Genomic DNA, 25,238 nt, shown 5'->3' with positions numbered 1-25,238 from the left:
TACGGTAGCCATTAGTCTTTCATTGCTGCTCTTTGTCCTAAATTTCCTACTATAAAAGGCTATGGGATGGAGCTTCCCATCAAAGTTTTGCATAAGGCAATCACCTATACCCTCTTGACTGGCATCAATCACTAATGTGAATGGTTTGCTGAAATTTGGTACTTTCAGAACTGGGGGATTCATTAATGCATCCTTAAGTTTCTGAAAAGTTACTTGCTGTGGTTCTCCCCAATGAAATTGAATGTCTTCCCGCAACACATCTGTTAAAAGAGCTGCTATGTTAAAAAACCCTTTCAGGAAAAGGCGAAAATAACTCGTCATTCCCAGGAATGATCTAATTTGTTTCTTTGACTTCAGGATTGGAAAATCTGCAATTACTTGGACTTTATTGTCATTTACTCTAACTCCCTCTTTAGATATGGCACGACTGTCATGGTAATTGCTGTATAGCAAAGAAAGATAAAAGAAAGGAAGACGCATCTTCGAGAAGTTCTGCAGCACGTAGGCTTTCGCACGTGTGTTGGAGGTGCCTGTTCTCATGATGGTTCTAGAATCGGCAGGAGTGTTGTGGAACTTGACAGGTGCTGAAGTGTCGTGAGAAACGCTGCGACTTCTGATGCAATACTTCGTCGAGAAACTTCTAAATCGTTCCGGTAATCTCGGGAGTCTGTGACGTTTGCCGCAGGCCCCGCCCTCAGGATGCCGTATAAATACGACGAATGAAGTAGGAGAAGGCAGATCATTAGTTAGTCACAGAGTAACAGATCATCAGTTAGTCACAGAGTAAGAGATCATCAGTAAGAACCACAGATCAGGTTATCAGTGAGAGATCAGCAGCAGAGATCATCAGAGTGAGATAAGAGAAAAAGAACAAAGGATCAGAGAGAAAAAGGAGCTCGTGAGTTTGATCGGATTCTAGTCAAGTCATCGTCAGGAGTGGACGACCGAGGCATTTCGATGTGGAGCAAGACCTCAGAGAAGAAACGTTCTGCAAGAAGTTTTGAGAAGTTCCTTCCCTTCAAGTATTAAGAATAGACATTATTTTCTGCAATACGGAGGCAAGAAGGTGTCTACAATTAGAGTTCTCCTTTTGTGAAGCCATCGCTTCGAGTTGCAAAACTGGTCGGCAAGTACTTTCATTACCTCACTGTTCCCCCAGTTCATGCAGTGTAAGATTTTACCTTTTTTTTATGTAAATAGGAAACACCATTCTGCATTTATCTTTGTTAGTAAGCTTGTAAATAAACCTTTGTTGTGTTAGTGTTTCTTTTTATATTCGTATTCAACTGTTGGTGTTGAATTCTTTTTGTTTATAATAATATCGAACCTGAAGCGGACGTCTCTCGGTTCGTAACAATGACCTAAATATATAATTTGCTTCTTCAAGAAGGAACACTTAGCTAGCTTAATTTTCAATCCTGCTAACCTAAGTATCCTAAGTACTTCCTTAAGCACTTCTAAGTGTTGCTCGATCGAGTTACAATCAATATATCATCCATGTACACAAAAACATTTGTACCCAATAGCCCCTGCAAAACTGTGTTCACTAACCTCGTAAAAGTCATAGGACTACCTGACAAACCAAAAGGCATCAGCGTAAATTGAAAATGTCCCTTGGAACTGAAAAAGCAGTATATTCCTTGCTATTTTTACTAAGAGGGACCTGCCAAAAACCCTGTGGTAAATCAATTGAACTATAAATACGTATTATGACCCCCAATTTCTACAAAAAGATCTGGTATGCACGCGACTGGGTAATGGTCAGGAATTGTTTTCTCATTCAAACATCTAAAGCCGACGCATACTTGGACAAAGCCATCCTTCTTAGGCACCGCTAACAAAGGAAAGTTGTATGGAGACGCACAAGGTCTAATGATTCCTTCCTCTTCCCATTTACTGACCTCTTCCTCTACCTGTTCTGATTTTGAAAGGTATGCGGTATGCAGGGATAAAAATGGGTTTCGTACCTTCCTCTAAATTTACCTTATGTTCCAACACAATGGTCAGGCCCAGTTTATCCCCTCGTAATTCTGTTGTGTCCCCAAATTCTGCCAAAAGTTCGCTTTCTGCTTCTATATGCTCTTTATAGTCTGCATTAGCTAAATGTTCTCTAAATATTTTCTTCCTTGATTGCATTTCTGCCTCCAAAAACTCTGTTTTCCCTTTTACAATAGCCACTGTACCACTATCACTACCCCAGTCTTGGAGGTCTACCATATATGTATTCTTCTGATATTCCCTAACTTTATCGGTGATACTCTGTTCACCGATACGGTGCTGATAACTCAATTACGCATACCTCCCCGGGATTTTTCACTTCCCTTAGTCTGACTTTTACCTTTAGTCTTTGTACCTGGATTTAAAACAACTTTCTTTGATAAAACACCTTTATATTTGTGGTTACTACTTCTCTGTTCCACGTCCCCATAAATATCACCACAGGTGGTTCTCATTGCATCCACCAGGACCCCATTGTTAGTATCAGTATCAGTATCAGCATCAGTATTAGCATCAGTATCAGCATCACCATCCATACCACCATTGTTAAAACCGCCAAAATTGTCACCACCGTGACCCTCAATATCACCTTTATCCTCACCGACACCAACGCCGTTATTCCCCATATCACCAGTGTGGGTTCTGATATCACCACTCCCCATTTCATTGGTATCATTACCATTATCACCGGCAAAAGCGCCCCCATTTTCACTGTTACCCATATTAATCTCAGTATTCTTAGTTCCACTTTTATCCTCATATGGGATAAAAACACCTATTATTCCATCCGTTATACCAATAACACCCGTATGGACCAATATCCTGTGTCTCCTACATGCAGGATGGCACAGTAAAAGTCTGTTGCCCAACACAACCCCTTTTATAACCAAAAATGGTTCTATTACCACTCTATCACCAAGAGTAAACTGTATTCTTATAAAACCCAGGGTATTTAATCTATGGGCTTGCACATCACACACCATCTCCGTTAAGGGTTTCAAAGGGTATGGGGAGAACATGGACTGATACAGATCATGGTCCATTAAATTCACTGAAGATCCTGTATCAATGAAAATTGGGATCCTCCCATCCTCCACTGTTCCATTTACTATCGGCCTGGGCTCTGGGGTGTCCCCCACGATACCACAATGGCACATACAAATCATCTGTACCCTTTTTGTTGATCAGCTTTCCAAAAATTTCGCCGATCTCTTCGCCCTTTTGAGTGGCCTGCCTTGGAAGTTCTCGTATAATAATTCAAAAAATTTCTGAGGTGTCGGTCTCAGTTCCCTCCATAACTGAGACAGACAAACCTGCCAAAAGTGATCTGCACTTTTGCATATTCCGCAATATTTGAGTCTACATACTTTCTTTGTGTGCCCTGGTTTATTACAATTGTAGCAAGGCAACTGCTACAATTTTGCACGCAAATGGGGAGAAGAAAAATCTAAGTCTCTTTGCATCATATTTCTTGGACCTGTCCCATTAAAAAATGTACTATTCACCGTGGGACATTTGGACATATGTTTCTGAATTCGGGAATAAATCAGTTCCTCATCTGATGTAGGTTCAATCTTTTCATCGAAACTATCTATAATGGCGTCCGGGACGTCGTGTAGAAGCCGAGAAAAATGTACTAATTTGTGTAAGTTGTCGAGTGAGATATTATTCCCATTACTTTTTATATTTCTGTATCCATTTTCCTGCTGAGTCAAAAAGTTTTGAGCTATGCTCAATAAGGCTTGTTGTCCCTTTTCTCATCTTGTACAATCCTCTTAAATCCTTCATCATATATCTGTGCTCCTTTGTTTTATATGCCGCCCTCAGAAATGCTTGTAACTCGGTCCATGACCGACATTTTGTGTACTGAAAATTACGGCATCTAAATGACAAATCCCCTTTATTGAAATCTAACAAGACTTTTGCCTCTCTGAACGCCTCTAGATCATTTTTAATTCCCGTGGCGTTTAAGTAGTTATTCACTCCCTCAATATAAATGTGCATTAATTGGGACAGAACGCCATCAACAATGCCTCGAAAAGGGCTAACTCCTGCATTTATGTTAGTTATCTAATGCACCAAAGTCAGACTTGTACCTGCATCGGCCATTTTGCCTTCTTTATGGGAATTCTTATGATTCAGGATTCGCCCCTACCTTAATAACATCGATGTATTTATGCCCACACAAACCACCAACATAAAAGTTATAATATATCATTCACCAATAAAAGAAAATTGCATGACCAATTCCCAATACCACATATTTCCCCGGTAATAGAAATACCTCAACTCTGCGGGAGGAAATCTACTCTTTCACTTTTTCAGGTCAAAGTTATCAGCTGATCCAATACTGTTACAACCAGAATCTGTTACAAGGACACGAGCTGGTCTATAGAAAACGGGAAGAGTCGCGTGAGAGAGAAAGCGTAACCCAAACCTTTGCTGGCCGGTAAATGTATATATATATATATATATATATATATATATATATATATATATATATATATATATATATATATATATATATATATATATATATACATACATATATATATATATATATATATATACATACATATATATATATATATATATATATATATATATATATATATATATATATAATACACTACATATATATATATATATATATATATATATATATATATATATATATATATATATATATATATATATATATATATACACACATATATATATATATATACATACATATGTATATATATATATATATATATATATATATATATATATATATATATATATATATATACATATATATATATATATATATATATATATATATATATATATATATATAAAGGAGCCCATAAAAACACCAAAATGTAGAGAGAAAAGTACTATATTTCAGAGACTGCTGTCTCTCTCTTCAGTACCTGAAGAGAGAGACAGCAGTCTCTGAAATATAGTACTTTTCTCTCTACATTTTGGTGTTTTTATGGGCTCCTTTTATTAGATGGAATTCTGTTGTTACAGAACACTTTTACCAGTCACATATATAATATATATAATATTATTATAGTATGTATTATTAATTATATATATAATATATATAAGTATATAATAATAAATATTATATATATATATATATGTATTGTAGTAATATTAATATACATACAATAATATAATTAATTTATATAATTATATATAAATATATATATATATAATTATATAATTATATATATATATTAATAATATAATTAAGTAATATTTAGTCTATGTGTATTATTATATATAATAAGATATATATATAATATTATTATATATAATATATATATATATATATACATATATATTACATATTATAATAATATATATATATTAATATAATATAATATATATATACATATTAATATGATATATATATATGTGTGTGAATAACTTGATCACGAAGTATATAAAACGTGATGCTATGTATATATATATATATATATATATATATATATATATATATATATATGTAACATATATATGTATATATGTATACATATATATATATATATATATATATATATATATATATATATATATATATATATATATATGTCACTAAATAGCGTGTGACAATATATTTAGCTTATATGTCACTAAATAGCGTGTGACAATATATTTAGCCAAGGCCACAGGAATAATAAAAGAAGGAGTCCCGAGCGCTTTCGTGTTATTTCAACACATATTCGAGGTACAATGCTAAAAACACAGAGAACATCTAACAAAGTAAACATAAAAACTGGAAAAATTGAAAAACAAGTATTCAAAGTCCGGTTAAAACCAGTACATCAGGTACAGAACAGCTCAACAGGTGATTGAAAAGAAACAACCCTACAAATCTCGTTAACAACAAACGGGTCCAGTTTGTACATACCCTGGCTTACGTGTATTAAGTCACTGCGATATTTGATAAAAGCAGATTCAGTAATATTCCTTCGAGTTATATTATAATATGTATATATATATATATATAAATATATATATATATATATATATATATATATATATATATATATATATATATCTATTTCTATCCTATATGATATATATATATATATTAATATATATATATATATATATATATATGTATCTATATATATATATATAGATATATATAGTATATATATATATATATATATATATTAATAATATTAATAATAATATATATAAGATATATATAATAAGATAATATTAACACACACATATACACATATATACACACATACACACACACGCACACATATATATATATACATATATATATATATATATATATATATATATATATATATATATATATATATGTATATATATATAATATTATATATATATATATATATATATATATATATATATATATATATATATATATATATATATATACATATCTAATAAAAGGAGCCCATAAAAACACCAAAATATAGAGAGAAAAATACTATATTTCAGAGACTGCTTTCTCTCTCTCTTCAGGTAGATGAATGAGAAAAGTTTACAGAAAAGGTGGTATTTATACCAAGAGGTCCATCCACAGGTAAGCCAATTTAGGTCACCCCCGCTGATAATCTTCCTTTAATCTTCTTAAAAGTTGGTTGAATGAAAATCTTGTCAATCGCATCTGAATCCCATGCTCTTTTTGAGATGTTCATTACCTGCCTCTCTTTTATTAAGGCTGATTCCATCATTTGACTCTTGTACCGTCAGTTGCTGCTATAAATTATACGTGACAAATTCCAGTTTATTCTATGGTTATGTTCATTTATATGGTTGAAAATAGCTGAGTTCTGTTGTCGATACCTAACTGACCGTTTGTGTTGTATTAATCTCTGGGAAGTGATTTTCCTGTAAATCCGATGTAAGATTGGTCACAGTCCTAGCAGGGGATATCATAAACCCCTGTGTCCCTGGGGGATGTCTTTTGTTGGACGCTAATCAGGGATTTGGCTAAGGTGTTTGCATAAGTAAAAACAAAAGGGTTAGATTTTCCGAGGGTCTGAGTCACCGTCTTAATTGTGTCCAGGAGTGGAATTTTTATTTTATTGTTGGGAGTATCTCTGGTCTTGTTTTGAGGAGGTCGGTAGAAAATTATGTTTGCTTTGTGAATTATTTTCTCAATTATATGGTCAGGATTCTTTAAAGACGAAAGTTTCTTACGAATTAGTTCAAATTCTTTTTCCAGGAAATCTGGGGAACAAATTCATAAGGCTCTTAAGAACAGGTTGCTGGCTACACCTATCTTGATAGCAATGTCGTGATAGCTAAAGTAGTGAATATATGAAAGTGAGAACGTTGGTTTTCTGTACATGTTAAATTTGTATTCTGTCGTGTCTCTGATTATTAAAACATCAAGAAAAGGAATTTTGTTGTCTGTTTCCCATCCAACTTTAAATTTGATACTGGGCACTAATGCGTTTAATTTTGATAGGAATTCAATTGCCCCACCTATTATCCCAAAATGTTAGAATATCATCTACACATCTCATCCACAGCATGTTTTTGGGTTTTATTGCATTTATTACAGTAGTTTCAAAATATTCCATGTACAGATTGGCCAAAACAGGGCTTAAAGGACTACCCATACTACACCCAAATTTTTGCTTATAGAATGATTCCCCGAATGAAAATACGTTATTAGATGTACATAATTCAACTAACTTTATTATTTTGTCAAGCGCCAATGGGAAATGATCTGAATAGGGGGATAATTTTTCCCTCAAAAACTGAAGAACGTCCTGTACTAGTACCTTTGTGTATAGGGAATCTACGTCAAGGCTTAAAAGTTTTATGGTGTGAAGTGGTATATGTGCTTCTCTGAATTTGTGACAAAAATCTTCCGAATGTTTAATGTGACTGGGAGAAAAAGTGCCTAAAAAAGGGGAAAGGAGGCCAGCTAACCATTTGGAAATTTTGTAATTGAAAGCTCCGGCACATGAAACGATGGGTCTGAATGGAAGATTGTCTTTATGAGTTTTGAGAAGGCCATAAAAGTAGGGAAGTTTAGGATTACTTACTTTAAATTTCTCTAATAGTTCAATACTCTTTTTGTCTTGGCCAATTAATCTTACTATCTGAAAAAATTCTGTGGGGACGTTTTGGAGGGGATTTTTCGTCAGTTTATCGTAAGTGTTTGTGTCGCTAAGAAGTTGGTTGATTTTGTCAAGGTAGAAGTCTTTGTCCATTATTACGATTTTGCCGTCTTTGTCGGATCTACTTATTATAACATTTAAATTTTTTAGCGAGCGGATGGCTATCATAAATCTACGGAGAACAGGATATTTCTTATTTAGGTCAGTTAAAGCATTTAGTAACACTCCTTTTAAACATATCTCTTCACGGTTGTAGTTTTTGTCAGATGTGAATTTATCAAAAGCCACTATGAGGTCTAGGTTGTTTTTTCGGTCTGGCATAAGGGCAAAGGATAAGCCTAGATTTAAAACTAAATGTTGATTTACAGTAAGGGGGTGTTGAATAAGTTTAAAACTTTGTCTTGTTGCTCAAGATTATTCCATGCACTATTGTTTATTAAGTTATTTAACTTGCGTAAAAGTCTGTTGGAATGAGTCACGCTATTATAGGCAGCAATGTCGGAACAGAATGAAATCAGATACCTGTATATGTGGTCCTTATATCACTCTGCGTAGTACGAAGATGTCGTTTTTCAGGTTGGTGATTCTTTCCTCCAGGAAAATCTTATGTGAGAGAGGGAATAATAGGTGGGGGAATTTTAGTGAATTCCTATCAAAATTAAATGCATTAGTGCCCAGTATCAAATTTAAAGTTGAATGGGAACAGACAACAAAATTCCTTTTCTTGATGTTTTAATAATCAGAGACATGACAGAATATAAATTTACCATATACAGAAAACCAACGTTCTCACTTTCATACATTCACTACTTTAGCTATCACGACATAGCTATCTAGATAGGTGTAGCCAGCAACCTGTTCTTAAGAGCCTTATGAATTTGTTCCCCAGATTTCCTGGAAAAAGAATTTGAACTAATTTGTAAGAAACTTTCGTCTTTAAAGTATCCTGACCATATAATTGAGAAAACAATTCACAAAGCAAACGTAATTTTCTACCGACCTCCTCAAAACAAGACCAGAGATACTCCCAACAATGAAATAAAAATTCCACACATGGACACAATTAAGACAGTGACTCAGACCCTCGGAAAATCTAACCCTTTTGTATTTACTTATGCAAACACCTTAGCCAAATCCCTGATTAACGTCCAACAAAAGACATCCCCCAGGGACACAGGGGTTTATGATATCCCATGCCAGAATTGACCAATCTTACATCGGATATACAGGAAAATCACTTCCCCAGAGATTAATACAACACAAACGGTCAGTTAGGTATCGACAACAGAACTCAGCTATTTTCAACCATATAAATGAACTTAACCATAGAATAAACTGGAATTTGTCACGTATAATTTATAGCAGTAACTGATGGTACAAGAGTCAAATGATGGAATCGGCCTTAATAAAAGAGGCAGGTAATGAACATCTCAAAAGGAGCATGGGATTCAGATGTGGTCAACAAGGTTTTCATTCAACCAATGCTTACGAAGATTAAAGGAAGATTATCAGCGGAGGTGACCTAAATTGGCTTACCTGTGGATGGACCTCTTGGTATAAATACTACCACCTTTTCTGTAAACTTTTCTCATACATCTACCTGAAGAGAGAGACAACAGTCTCTGAAATATAGTATTTTTCTCTTTATATTTTGGTGTTTTTATGGGCTTCTTTTATTAGATGGAATTCTGTTGTAACAGAACATTTTTACCAGTCATAAATATATATATATATGTATATATATATATATATATGATATATATATATATATATATATATAGAATATATAATATATATTATATTATAATTATAAATATATATAAACTATATTTATTATGTATGGAACTAGCTGAGGTGACCATAATCATGTAGAAGCCTCAGAAGTGTAAGAAAACTCTATCTACAATCTAAATAATCCCCATTTCATTTTTAAACCACTTTTCTTGATCTACGGTGTTGTTATTGCAAAAACGAACTGAAATCACGGGCAAAAAAGTGATGAAATCACAAAAGGAGTAGTAAAGCCGAGCCAAAAGAGACAGATATGGAGGTCAGTGGATAGGTAGGGCGTCGGACTTTACAACATGATAAATTATGATGAAAGCAAAAAATAGAAGTTTGAAATTTTTCGCAATCAATATAGCAGCGAATGCCATTATGATACGCACAAAGTTAAGGATACCCGAATAGATAGACACTGGCACTTCTAGCATTAGAATTCGAAGACATATAGCCAATGTATGCCCTCAGTAGCGCGCGATCACAAACGCGACGCTTCTTTGTGGGTATCATTTTTTGGATTTTTTTTCTTTTTCTCCATTGTTATCGAGAATAGTAAGGGCAAACTCCGCGGTTGTTCGTCTACACCGAAGCCTATTCAGTGTACGTATTACATATAATGGCACTCGCTCTCTGTACCGATTGAGAAAGGATTCCTACTTCTACTCTTCGCTTGCATCATAATTTATGAGGATGAGGAGTAAATCCCTACTTCTGCCCTGCCCCTTCCTTTGTATCCCTTGATCTCCATATCTGCCTCCTGTGGCTGGGCTTTATATCTCTTACGTGATTTCATCACTTCTTTGCCCGTGATCTTATATAACTGGACCTGCTCATGTACTCTGTACACGCCACTTTCACTATAATATGAATATCTGAATAATATCTATTCCAGTTTTATTCCAAGTGTTTATGAAATCCAAAATACATTCGATTTGTTCAAAAGAATCTTGGGAGCGAAGTCTTTTGCGGTATCTAAATCTTTTTTTTATTATCACATTCGTTGGCAAACTACAGTTGCAACCAAAATCGCATCTCAGAGATACTTCATAACTAAAAGATAGTACTATAAATACCGTGACTACGGGTCTTTCCTCGTCATTCTTTCGCTAATGTAGTTCCTTCGATCCTTCTCTAAAATAACTCTCTGAGGTAATTACAAGCAGTAATGGACACTTGTGGCTGAATATTTGATATATAATCAAACTGTCAGAGAACATATGTGTAATTGCTTTCAAGGGCGAGGGCTGCGGGGTGAGGATTCCCGCTCCAATTAAAATGTCATGATGACCGACTTTTGAGACTTTGTAATTAAGGCCTAGTCTCAATGCTAGGGTTAAGAAAGCCTCGAGATCGATACTCATTCTACCATAATTGGGTAGGCCCCATTATGTTAGATTATAGATCAAATATCACTAGGGTGTATTACTGGTTTAAGGAAAATATTGAGCTTGGACGCCTCTCAAACATGGAAGACTGATCAGAATAAAAGCTGTTGTCGCTGGTGAGGAATGCAAGATTTTATTAATGCCAATGGTCCTCGGGATATAAGAACCTATTTTCCCAGGTCTAACGAATAGAAAATGATTAAAAGAACAACGAATTTTTTTTAGTTATGTGCAGTAATGTTCTGCGATGAATTTGAATGAAATATTTACAGTCAAGTGAGGCCCTTTCATGCTATTGAAAGAATCACAGGGAGGCTAACAATGTCTGAAATGGAGCATAGTGAACAGAGACAATGGAAATATGCAAACTTACTCTTGTCTCTGTCGATTCTCCCTGGAAAGAGAGCGCACCCTCCTCCAGTAGGCGCGGCTGTTGGCATCCTTGACGGCATCTCCTGACGGATGAGAAGGGTCTGGGGAAACAGCACTGACGGAACTGGCGCGACGGCGACGAGACCTCCAGCGAACCTCGGCGGGATCTTCAGTGGATACCTCCTCTGTGTGTGGTCTGAATTAAATGTTAAGGGTTCTCATTATCGACGGTTATTCCTGGCATTGTGAATATTTGCACTGATTTTTATAGTTTTACGACAACAATGATCATAATGAAAGTAGCGTTGATCGTAAAAACTATTTCACTAACAGTAGAAACGGGACAAAACATTACGAAAAGAAAAGCTATTGCGACAAGGTGACAACAATTTACAGAGACAATGATAAAATTAATAACTGTTTCCTTGCAGTTGCAAACTTCTCTTACATGATTTTTTCTGAAAAAAAAGAGAAAAAATTCCATGTAGTACATCCACACTGTTCTTCCTCTAACAATCCTGCTGTCATGAGTTTTTCTTTCTCCAGTAAAATGCATCCTGACAAATTCCCGAGTATACTAAGCAGTTGCAAATTTCGCAATCTACTGTAACATTGTTACTCTTATGCATGTGCAACCTACATGTGAAACCTTTCCCCTATACAGAGACGTACCTTATAAACACTAGTCGTTCTTTCAGTCACGATTTCTCAACCATGCCGCAGCATATTATTTGTCATCACATCAACTGCCTTTTATGCCTCATGTTACGTCTATAGCATTCTTTGATTTACACTACACCCTTCCACATTTTCATCATTCATCTCTTTCTCTTTCTCTTTCTCTTTCAATTAACAAATCTTCGAACTACTCATGCCACTGACAAAGAACGGAATTCTTTCCAGGCAGCGTCTCTCCGTTTGCATCCACTATGCAGATATTTACTTGTCATTAACATTCCCTCTGAATTTACTTTCTTATAAAACACTTATTCCGCCTATAATCTTTGCTCACCCTCTATCACCTGTAACATTCCTCATGGCCACCTTATCAATCATCCTGTAGTCCTGTACAAGATCTTCCGTTTTGTCTTAGAGTTGCCACTTAAATAATCTATTTCCATTCACTTACTGGTTATGTGGGCCCATAGTGAAATTTTAGAATCTCCATATACCCGTTCATTTTCATTGTCTTTTAACCCTAGCTCATTTTGATACATTTTCTTCTAAACTGATTTTATCTCTTATTTTCATCAAACCCACCTTAGTTACAGTTTCCTGCTTTCCTTTAGGAAATAACTTATATGCACCTGAGCTATTAATTCAACCAAATAATAATCATATATTCTCCTACTGGTCCACTTCTCATTTTACATCACCCAGTTCTCAAGTATTCTAATTTCCAAGGTCAAGACCCTTTCTGAACATAGTTTGACAAGAATCTCTCCTGTATTCTTTTACTTCAGGAACACCATACTTAATAAGAATGTCATGTCTTTCTCTGTTACCTACCTCTGCATTGAAATGCTAAGCGCAAGCACTCAGACTTTACAAAAATATTCTCTTTCACTCTCATTTCTGTCGAGTCCTGGCCCTATTCTCTCCCCTCACTCAGTATTGCCCATGAGAGCCCTGAATAACTTCTTGTAATCTTTCACTACACCTCAACTCTATGCTTTCTAGTTACCCCCAACTCAGTCATCCTTTGTTCTTGTTCTAGCATAACACACTCTGTTACCAGTCTCATTCAAAGACGAAGCATTTTATTTCTCATTTTATTCCTACGTAGACCAGTCCATTTAACTGAAAATTCAGAAGCAGCAACGACGAAAACTACATTATAGAAACACATCATTGAAACACTACATTATAGAAACACATCATTATAGAAACACATCAATGGATTTCAGAGTACCCAGAACAACACAGAAGCACGGAACAGATGGGGAATAGTAACAGAGAGTGTCTGTGTTGGTGTATGTCGAATCACAGAAATCTTCCTAAAAGAGCATTGCCACTTAGATGGCGGTGAAGGTATTCTCCAACGAGCACTTCGAAATAAAGTGAAAATTGGTAATCTGTTAACCGGTCCTTTAACACTGTATTATGTATTCTTTCAAGAGTTTTATAATTAAACATATTTCAGTAAGTTTATAAATAATTCAGTTTTCAAAATGATAAATAAATGTCTTCTAATAACTATTTTTTTATATCTTTTTCTTGAATTAGATTTTCGAGATTTCAATCTTTGTTGTCTGGTTTAAGCAGGAGAGATCTTTCGGTCTTCACTGCCATAGAGTCACTGATGCCCAGAAGTAAGCAAATTGATCCTAAATTCATACCACATGTGGTGTAAATATACACTGCTTCTAAGACTGTAAGTATTATACATAGGTAACATATCTACTAAATGTATTATAATAAATTTGTTTAATTGAAATCCTCATTATTTTTCCTAAAAATCTCGGTATATTACATTAATAATGGGCAACTAATATCTAATATCCGAGTGTGATCCTAAAAGTATGATTACTGTTAATGTGCAGCAAAATGGTGATTACCGAGGCGGAGTTCCTGAGAGATGGTAGCCTATTTCAGACTTCTCTGCACAACCCTTCCTTCAAATATAATCAGTTCTTTTGGTAGGGAATCTTTAACGAGATTCCCATCCAGTACTTTCAATAGAGGTTAGGATATTTGTGTGATAATGCGGTCAAGAGTTCATTATTGAGGTGAAGGGACGATGATGTCCAACAGGGTGTAGTGCAACACATGCCAAGAGTGGTTTCCGTGTTATTGATTATCTAAAGTCTGCATGAAAATTACGGTATAGCTCAACAACTCAAATATACTGAAGGGTTCGATGTGGATGCCGTGACAGTCTCCACTGGCAGATATGTCTTCTGTTGTAATATGAAATGCAATCGACTGTATCAGATTGGTAACTGACTTGGAAGTCGTCGTGGAATGTAAAAAGAAAAAAAAAACAACGGAAAAATCTGAAAAAAAATCTGTTTATAAGTACAATACCTGTTCAGCACACGAACAAACATGACCATTAATTGGACATGATGCCTTTTGAAATGACTCGCATATATTTAATTTGACAAACAGATAGATCAGATTGATCTTTTGGTTCAACAACAACTAAAAGCCTCGCTGAAATTGTTCTTCACGAAAACAAATTGAAGGAAAAAGTTTGTTTACTTTTAATTTCCTCTCTGTAAAGTGCTTTCCTGTCTTGACTAGGAATTCGATATATCCTTTGTAGCAGAGAGTGTCATTAATATCTTAAAAAAAACTATATTACCCATGTGCTAATGTCTCTGATGTTTAGTTACTAATTACTGATATGTATTATACGGAGAATTATATTAATGGAACTTCATTCAAGTGTGAGAAAAATTCTCCGTAGAGCTGAACAGGAGGGATTGTTGCTAATTAGAGGTTATTGATAATTTCGTATGAAACTGAACACCTTTTTGGAATAAAATTTGCTCATGACTTTTATTTTTAATCCATTTAGCCCCAGATACAATGTATATATACTTTCTTATATAAAAAAGTTAAATAAGATAAATACAGACTCAGAATTCCAGGCTAAGGGAGTAATGAGCTCAGGGACTCAAGAGTAAATCATTCAATTTTATTTTCGTATTTTTTACTTGCGTAAAAAAAATCGTCCAACCAAAGGGCAGAAAAAACCATCTTTAGATTAAATAACTTATACATTTCCATCTTTTATAGAACTGTAAGGCATTCAGGACCTCCCAAGAATACATGTCACTCCAGTTCTCAGAAACCCTAGGACAACCATGGTCACGAAAAAATACTGGTGTAGAGGAAGTCATCTCATTAACTTTGTTTCTTTAAATGATCTTCGGATGATGTTTAGTTCTCCTTCAAATACAGTAAAATAGGGCTAATTTTTCTAATGCTGCTATTCTTGGTCCTTAGTACATTTAGAAAAATGAACACTTCTTCACATATCTGGGTATGATGTCAGTAAATGGGTCTTCAGATCATAGCTTGTCTCCGAATGATTGAATATTCTAAACTAAAATAAGGCATTGCTAAAAGCGTACTTAACATAGAAGTAACATGTTGTTAAATGCATTTTTTTTTTACCACAGAGTAAGGCAAAATAAAAAGAAGAAATTTCAACCTACTTGAAGTGACAAGCTGGGGAAAAGCAACACGATAGAATACTATTTACAAAACAAATAAAAACAGGTTTCACTATAAGATACTAAAAAAAAAAAAAATCTTCTCTTACGTGGCAGGTTGACCAGGTTGTCTCAGTGTCTTCTTCCACGAATCCCCAGCATCATTATTCAAGTAAAAGGTATGGTAAAATAGGGAGTTCCATTGTCCATTCATTTCACATCTGTCCTCATAATCCAACTGTTATGGAGTGCTTCGATATCTATGGTGTCACCTTTACTATCAATACCGTTGCTGCATTAAAACATTTTCTGCTCAGGTGCCGCGCAAACAGTAACTTTTCTATCTCCACACATAATATAGTGAAGAGAAGGCACTTTACTTTGCAACCACAAAAGTCACATTATCACCGTAGAAGCAGAATAACAAGGTCAGTGCACAACATCGCAGCTAAACAATACTCTGGAAGATTTGCGAGGGATGATAGTCTCATGGTCGTATATGAAAAGATGCTCGTTTCATTTTCGCTAAAATCTAAACAGTAATTCCTCCATATTTCGAAATAAAATGACCCTTGCAATTTACTTTAGACCTGAGAAAGTTGAATTCTGAACACTCAAGATCATCCTCTGGTCTAAACCCAGTCAAATTTTCAGTTGAGTAAAAGTACTTCTGACCGGTATCACGCATTAAACAGGAAAAGTGCTTTGCTTTTCCGCTGGGACTTATGTGTCCTTATTAACCTGTAAGGTATTATTCCTGCGTAGATCGGTTTGGGATTAAAGTTCAGTAGTTCATCTTTACCAGTCAATTTTCAAGACTAGATGATTTGGAGGCTTGACCTCTCATTCTGAGATAAAAGAAAATAAATATTTCACATTTCCTTTTATTTATGGAAAATTCATCTCTTCTTATATTTAAAAGTGTTTGAGAAATTTGATAAACTTTTTATAAATTAATCTGTGAATCTAAAAATAATTAGAAGATTGCGGTGACTGAAAAGATCCACAAGTTTTTAACCATAAAATAATGCATACATTGTTTAAAAACCAAATTCATTTTAGAAGCAAAACATTATCTGTTTGAATAAATGATGATAAAAATGATAACCTATACTAAAAAAAACCAAAGATTAAATGTATATATATATTATATCATACATACATATATATATATATATATATATATATATATATATATACACACACACACACACATATATATATATATATATATATATATATATATATATATATATATATATATATATATATATATGTATATATATAGTGTGTGTGTGTGTGTGTGTGTGTGTGTGTGTGTGTGCGTGCGTGTACGCTCGCGAGCACGCGAGCTCATATGTACGCGAATGTGTATACGTTACATGATCCAGATTTCATGTATATTGGGTCACATGAGAAAGCATTTATAAAAATGCACATACTATAAAAAAAACGAGTGTTGTGATTAGATAACAGTGTACATCTAATTGCGCAGATGAGTATGCTGCTTAGGAAAGATAAGAACAAATCTATTTACTTACAACTCACGAAACAAGAGAGAGAGAGAGAGAGAGAGAGAGAGAGAGAGAGAGAAACAAATTCGTTGCTAGTAAATGTTAGTCGATCATCAACATCTGGCATTTATAAATCTTTTAGCATCGTCTGGCTGCCGAGCCAGACAATCACGATTTTTGAAGCTTAATTTTTTTTTCTTTTTTATTTCTTCCATCGATGAAAATAATGACTTCCGTCTTAGTTTTCTGTGAAAGAAAAAGATCGTGCCAGATTTGTCTGTCCGTCCGTCCGCCCTCAGATCTAAAATCCTACAGAGGCTAGAGGGCTGCAAATTGGTATTTTGATCATCCACCCTCCAATCATCAAACAGAACAAATTGCAACTCTCTTGCCTCAGTAGTATTTATTTTATTTAAGGGTAAAGTTAACCATGGATCTTGCGTCTGGCAGCGCTTTCCGGATCCATGGAACCCACCCTCACTCTACCGCACCTAGTGAACAACTGGAGAGCTGCCGGTGATAGTTGATGGTTTTATACAGTATTATACGTTGTGCAGAAAACTCGATTGTTTATAGTTCATAGTCAGTATTCTTTCCGACAAAGTTTCAGGAAACTTACACGTTGGCTGGTGTACAGTTATGGGGGTTATCAAATTATATCTTCAATTGCACACAAAGTAATATGAACTTTTATTGAAACGTTCAGAGAGAGAGAGAGAGAGAGAGAGAGAGAGAGAGAGAGAGAGAGAGAGTTTACGTGTGTATAAAAATACGATGTCAGTAATTTGAAGCTTATGTTTTATGGTGATGAATCTCATTACACTACAGTTGTTTAATCTGTTATCATCTGCCTGTATTTCATACTATCTTACATCTCTAGTAAATAACTGTAAATCAGCTGCAGAAACCAACAAATGCAATATGTCGAAAACTTAATTAGAATTATTTGCGATACCATTTTGATCATTAGAACATCGCTCTGTAATCAGGGGCTATGATATACCTATTCATCGGTCACAAATAAAAGATACGCCAGTCTTCATTCAACCAGAATCATCATCATTATAAGAACAATGAAATTCAGGTCTTGATTTTAGGATTTTCTGTTTTGGGTGAAAAGGATGATGGTCCCGACACACCAAACAAATGTCACTGATGAACCCTGTTTGTGATCAGTGATTTAAGAGACAGCACAGATTAATCGGTCAACTTTGTTTATTTATTTGGATTATTAATCTAAACAGTCAAAATCAACAAATGTAGATTAATAGCTTACAGAAAAGATAACTTTATCTTGTTTTGACGAATGACTTTCTCTCAGCTACTGATAATTCGCACATACAGGCATATCTATGTTCATAGGTCTTGCTTCAAAGTGGTTTTAGCAACATTTTTAGTCGGAGGGAAGGGGGTGGGGGTGGGGGGGTTGTTTGAGAAATTACACACAGGCCTCAACTTAATACCTATGAGCTCAAAAACATGAAGTCATCAGATTTGATCTCATTTTGATATACCAATCACGCTTTCCATGAAATTATGCTAAATGAAGGCAGCAGGTAGACTATGCATATAAATGATAATGGCCTCATCAAGGGGGGAAAAATATCTACTCAAGCGTAGTTGGTAATAGTGACTGTGCGTCACATGTTCATGCGAAATTGTGATTTAGAATGATTTCGTAATGGCGTGTGACACCTTTCAATGAAAGCTGATGCCTTATAAAGCATTAATTTTGAAGTCATTAACACTGTCGTGCAAAAGAACGCTATGTGAATGAGTTACGAACTGACAGCAAATATTCACATGAGTGGGCCTGGCCCCTGAACAGGAGACAAAACTGTTCTCCGATCACATGTTATATTATACTTTGATAACTTAGTGCATTTCTTGGATTTAGCGTTCGAATCTGCAGGAGTAGTGAAGATTTATTGCTGTGATTTAATTGCCAGTTATATGAGTGTTCAGGTACGTCATATTAAATAGTAATTTTAAATATCTGCTATAATAGCGTGAGAGACAGGTTTCCATGAATGGTGGCTGAGGTCGCTTACATTAAGGTACATGGCTGGAACTGACTTCTGAACGAGATAAAGGAGATTTCTCCCTGATATGACCGGTCTCAGTGCAAACTCAATTCATTACATTTCTAGGGGAGGAGGAGGGTCCACAACACAGTAAAACATATCATAAACACGCTTTGGTATCTTATCGCGCAGCCATCACAAACAGGTTTAACGTTGGCCAAAGGCTCCTTCGCCACCTAATTTCGCCGACTTCATCTGAATCAAATTGTTTGTGCTAAGTGGTGTGCTTTTTGGGAGCCTTAACTTTTCTCATTCAGGTGCCATTCACATTAGTTTTACGCACACATGTAAAAGCCATTTATAGCCTCAATATAATCTATACTGCAGTAAGACTGAGCCTTCTATGAATTTCTGCTCCAGCTGAAATCTCACAGGCATATAGAGTCTCTCTCATGCGATGTTTGTCCTTTTTGAGAGCTGAGGATTGAGCTATCTAGGGCAAATAACAGTCACATGAACATTAAAATTATCTTTTAACGCGAGACCATAATTCAATTCTTTCTCATTTGTAGTGATTATTGCTGTAATTAGATCCTTAAGAATGCCTATGGTAGAAATGTAAGCAAAGTGTGAAAAGTAGTTTAGAAGAAACTTTGCTATTAGTGCCAGTTTGTACGACTGGATGAAAATAGTAAATGTAAGATTATCTAAACAGTCTCCACAAGAGCATTTAAGAAGTTATTCATGACTGTCATGAATATTGATAATCATACTTATATTTTAATTTAGGTAGATCTTTATCAATAAATTATCCAGCCTTCCTTAGAATTTGGTGCAAATTGTTAAACTTCCAAACCTGAAACAAATTCATGAATAAAAGGTAAAACGTTCATCTGTATAAGAGATCTTTTGTGTTCATTAAGATAACAGGATAAGAAAACCTTCTTAGGAAATGAAACGGATCTCTGAACTTGAATACAATGAAGCCTTTAGTCTAGCTGGATGGATGAGCCATCCTTTCAATGGAGAGAGAGAGAGAGAGAGAGAGAGAGAGGAGAGAGAGAGAGAGAATAGCATTAGGATCTGTCTCAATTTGTTCACCGGTGCTCACTCTCTGGAATAAAATGTACATTGCATTCCATACAGAAATCTTAATCTAGATATAATGGGCCTTTTTCCCCACTTGATATAGTGTGTCTTGAATGTTTCACCAAATTAACTTTATGATCAAATTTACTAAGGAGCGTGGGCAATCTAAAGCAACACTCAGCTGTCTTTGCAAAGATGAGAAAAAGTGAAATAATGAGTGGCTTACGTAATGGAGTCTCCATTTTAAACCGAAACAAAAAACGTGGATGATATTGTAGACTGTTTTGTTAATGACTTTATAACAGACATACTTCGATGACATAATATGAGGTATATTGGGCACAATTTTCAGTGTCGAAAATGATAACAATTAGGGAGTTAGGTAGTGTTGACGGCAGTATGGCCAGCCTGATGTTACGGCTTTGTTACAAATGTCCCATAGGACTATGTATAAATCAATCTAAAAGAAGAACATGATCTTGGCAACATTAGTTTTCCTATTCCAGTAGACCAATTCTTTGCACTTATTAAATTAGCGTAACCTCAACAGTGTTCCAATTCAATAACCAAGGATTTGCCCAAAAGGAAGGTGTAGCTATGGTTCCCCCTTGTCCCCCGTACTTGCAAATCTATGTATGGAGTTTGTTGAAAGGGAAATCTTAAACAGGTGTGATGATACATTAAAACCATTGCTCTGGGTTAGGTATGTAGACGACATATTCGTTGTCATCCGAAGAAACGATCAGAACTTAAACAGATTATAGAAATAGCCAACAGTATTTCTCCCCTCCATAAAATTCACAATAGAGAGAGAAGTAGATTATAAGCTAACCTTTTTTGGACGTACTAGTCATTAGAGATCACAATAATTATAAATTTCAATTCTCGGTGTATCGAAAAAACAACCAACTCAGAAAAGTTACATACATTTTTATTCATTCCATGCCAATAACATTAAGAGCAATGTAGTAATGAACTTTGCCCTACGTGCTTTTAAAATATGCGACCCGGAGTTTGTCGATGGAGAAATTCAGCACATACGGTCAACTTTCAGAGGACTAAGATACCCCGATCATTTTATTGACAAGCCATTTCACGAGCTAAGAAAGCATTTTATCGTCCTGTTAACAACCCCAAGGAAAACCCAACAGATTCTTACCCCTCCCATTTAATCCCAACCTCGACAAATTATGTAATTACGTTAACAGTAGCCAGAAAGATACCAAAATAGTTTTTAAATACCCAAAACACCATTAGCCATAACCTAATTAGAAATAACAATAACGATAAAAATACTATCATTCCGGGAGTTTACGAAATCCCCTGTCATGACTGCAAGGAAAAATATTTTGGGGAAAGTGGAAGAGGATTACCGACCCGATTAAGGGAACACAAACGAGCATATGCACTTCATGTACAGAACAATGCAATAGTCTCCCATGCTTTTAAGAACAACCATAGACCGAATTGGGATGGATCTAACATAATTTTAAAAATAACAATGTCCAAACTAGAAGACTAGTTGGAAGGCGCCGCCATAAACTTAGGAGAAGCTTTTTACGGTAACAAGTCGTTCGTTGGGAAGACCCATTAGTCAATTTTTGCATTCTTAAAACACTTTGTTAAAAATTTCAATCTTAAGACAAGCTCTGTTTTTTTCTCCGCCTGATTGCTGCCCCCTCTTCTGCTCTCCTCCCTCAGACAGATTACAACACGGGGGACGTGATGTCCAGCATTGTTGCAGCCGCATCGCCAAGGGAACACCGTGCAGCATCATCACAGCCCACAAGACGTTCCAGCAGAATAACCAGCAGGAATTCGAACAACAACAACGGATCACCTAGTTGGGCTGTTGAGCGCTTCCTTCATTTGCGTTCGTCATGGTGGAATAATTGTCCTATTCAGAAGTTTACTTCGACAGATTTTTAAATGTATAATGTTCACTTGGCTGAGGATGAACCTGGTGCAGGGTTCGAAAGCTCTTATTATTAAACACTTTATATACTTCACATGCGATATTATTGTGGACCTGCAATCATGAGGTATATTGCTTACCTTTGACCCTGAGCTAGATAAATTTGTTAACAAATACTGGATACCAGATTGTGAAGTTTAACGAGGGCAAGAGTATTTCATTTAAAAATTATGTTATGACGTCACCTCTGTTATTGATTATTATCTGTATTAACTGCATGAATATGGACAGTTTTCAAGTTGCAACATGCCACATTATTTATCATGGAGTCACCACGCATACCTTCGGAACAAAAGTGATAAATCAATAATATATATATATATATATATATATATATATATATATCTATATATATATATCTATATATATATATATATAATATATACTCTATATATATAATAATTATATATCTATATATATATATATATATATATATATATATATATATATATATATATATATTATATATATATATATAATATATATGTATATATATAGATATATATATATATATATAGATATATATATATATATATATATATATATATATATATATATATATCTATATATATATATATATATATATATATATATTCTATATAATATATATATATATATATATATATATATATATATATATATATATATATATATATATATATAAAGGTTTTTGCCACGAAGGAAAAAATGAAAAAGCGATGTAAATGGTATCGATGTAAATGATTTACTGTCTAAATTGAATAATTTAGTGCCATCCATAAAATTCACTGTTGAAATCGAAAATAACAATGTCATCCCTTTCCTAGATGTATTTACCTACATAGAGAATCTTTCCAATGCAAATCAGTATTTATAGAAAACCCACAAATAATTTAACATATGTACATTTTATTCTGGCCACCATCTTAATATCAAAATTTCAATTTTTGTTTCTCTCTAGTCCTACTCGTTTGCGTATCACGAGTCCACAATATCTTGACCAAGAAATAGAATACATAAAAAAGATAGGAAACGATCTCTGCTACTCACCTCATTTAATTGATTTATGTTATCAAAAAGCTCACAAAAGTTTTATAGTGTTGCTATTAATGAAAAGAAATGCTAAAAATGTACTTTGCTTACCTTACTTTCGTGGATTTGAAACATAAAATCAATATTTAAATCGTTTTAATGTTAATGTAGTGTTCTCTTATAACAATACCATTAAAGATATGCTAATTAAGAATAGTCCCATAACAAATAACAACATCATTTACAAAATTCCTTGTAAGGATTGCCCATCGTTTTACGTTGGTCAGTCAAGTAAAATTCATGTGTACGTATTAAGCAGCATATGTATTAAGTTAGAACAGCCAGACTTCAAATGCGCTGTTTATCCATCTGAGTGAAAAATCTCATTGTATTAATTGGGGTATACCTCGTTAATTGCTAGATCTAATGATTATGTTTCAAGAAATTTACTGGAATTGGCAATTATACAAATCACTGATAAAAACAACCTAAATCTTAATCTGGGAATGTACTATTTGGAGCATATTTGTAAGGATGTTTTATGAAGGACCTTAAAATAAATGAACTACTAATGAATTAGTCCCACATGTATTATAGTTATTATTCTTTCTCTCTCTGTCTCTCTCTCTGTCTCTCTCTCTCTCTGTCTCTCTCTCTCTCACATTCTCTCTCTCTCTCTCTCTCTCTCTCTCTCTCTCTCTCTCTCTATGGTTCGATATTCTCTCTCCCTCTTTCTCTTGCTCGATATATATATTTATATTTTCTTTCGTCTTTCATTAATAATAATTTTTGGAAAATTTGTGTAAATTTTCATGATATTAAATTGTATATGCTTCCTTGTTTTTTCAAAATGTACTGTTTTCTGGAAGAGTAACTTGTTTACTGCGTGTATCCTCCATGGTGCGGCTACCTTCAGGCATTTCCTCGTTTCTGTAGAGTGAAATCGCCATTATTGCTAATCTGGTAGTGTCAGTTTGGATATTAAGCCTTCTTTTGACTATGTTTTCCTCTGTAAAATCAGTTTGCCTTAGTAAAGGGTCTGAACAGGACCGAAAGTACTCGGCTATCCTCGCTTCTTCATTTTTTCCTTCGCGGCAAAAACCTTTATTTATACATAGCATCAGTTTTCTTATACTTCGTGATCAAGTTATTCACACACATTACACACACACACACACACACACACATATATATATATATATATATATATATATATATATAGATACATATACATATATATAATATATATATATATATATATATATATATATCTATATCTATCTATCACACACACACACACACACACACACATATATATATATATATATATATATATATATATATATATATATATATATATATATATAGAGAGAGAGAGAGAGAGAGAGAGAGAGAGAGATCCATATTTATACGTATCGGTCAAATAGCGATTCAGAATGTTATATGTGACTACACCAACATGCATAAGGCATAAAAAGTTAAAATCAATAGGCGACGGTTGATGTTTATCACCTGGTTATTCAAGCCATCCCTTGATAAGCAGACGGCTCGTTTCTTTAGATTTAAATCAAATATTATTTCCATGATATTGATGTACTATTGTGAATAAAGACAATTCTAGTTTATAGACGCGTTATCAATTCAGGTATACGGATAAATTAGGTTCTCATTAGTCATGAGTGACCCTGAACAATCTCGAAAGCAAATATTTACATAGTTGCCACGTAAACACAAGGACATGTATACAGACGAATAATCGTTATTGCTCACAAAAAGATAGAAAATAGCGCACCAGTCATTCTTGAGGTC

At 34.4% G+C, this 25,238-nt stretch overlaps 1 protein-coding gene across 2 annotated transcripts in view; it reads right to left on the bottom strand.

Annotated features, from left to right (window-relative positions):
• LOC135205698 (uncharacterized) overlaps positions 1 to 25,238 on the bottom strand; it is a 177,765-nt gene that overhangs the window by 43,894 nt on the left and 108,633 nt on the right. Inside the window, exons 1-2 of one of the 2 annotated variants that reach the window (XM_064236625.1) lie at positions 15,927 to 16,643; positions 11,655 to 11,849 (exon numbers count right to left, since the gene is read on the bottom strand). In XM_064236625.1, coding sequence (XP_064092695.1) covers positions 11,655 to 11,849; positions 15,927 to 16,030 — 299 coding nt within the window. In that variant the 5' untranslated portion in view covers positions 16,031 to 16,643. Of the gene's footprint in view, positions 1 to 11,654; positions 11,850 to 15,926; positions 16,644 to 25,238 lie in introns of those variants that run through there. The other variant, XM_064236636.1, reaches the window with a different exon arrangement.

This window comes from Macrobrachium nipponense, chromosome 11 (assembly GCF_015104395.2).
Source record: "Macrobrachium nipponense isolate FS-2020 chromosome 11, ASM1510439v2, whole genome shotgun sequence".
NCBI classification, from domain to species: Eukaryota; Metazoa; Arthropoda; class Malacostraca; order Decapoda; family Palaemonidae; genus Macrobrachium; species Macrobrachium nipponense.
Note: the sequence above shows the minus strand (reverse complement) of the source record. Positions and strands in the feature narration are given on the sequence as shown.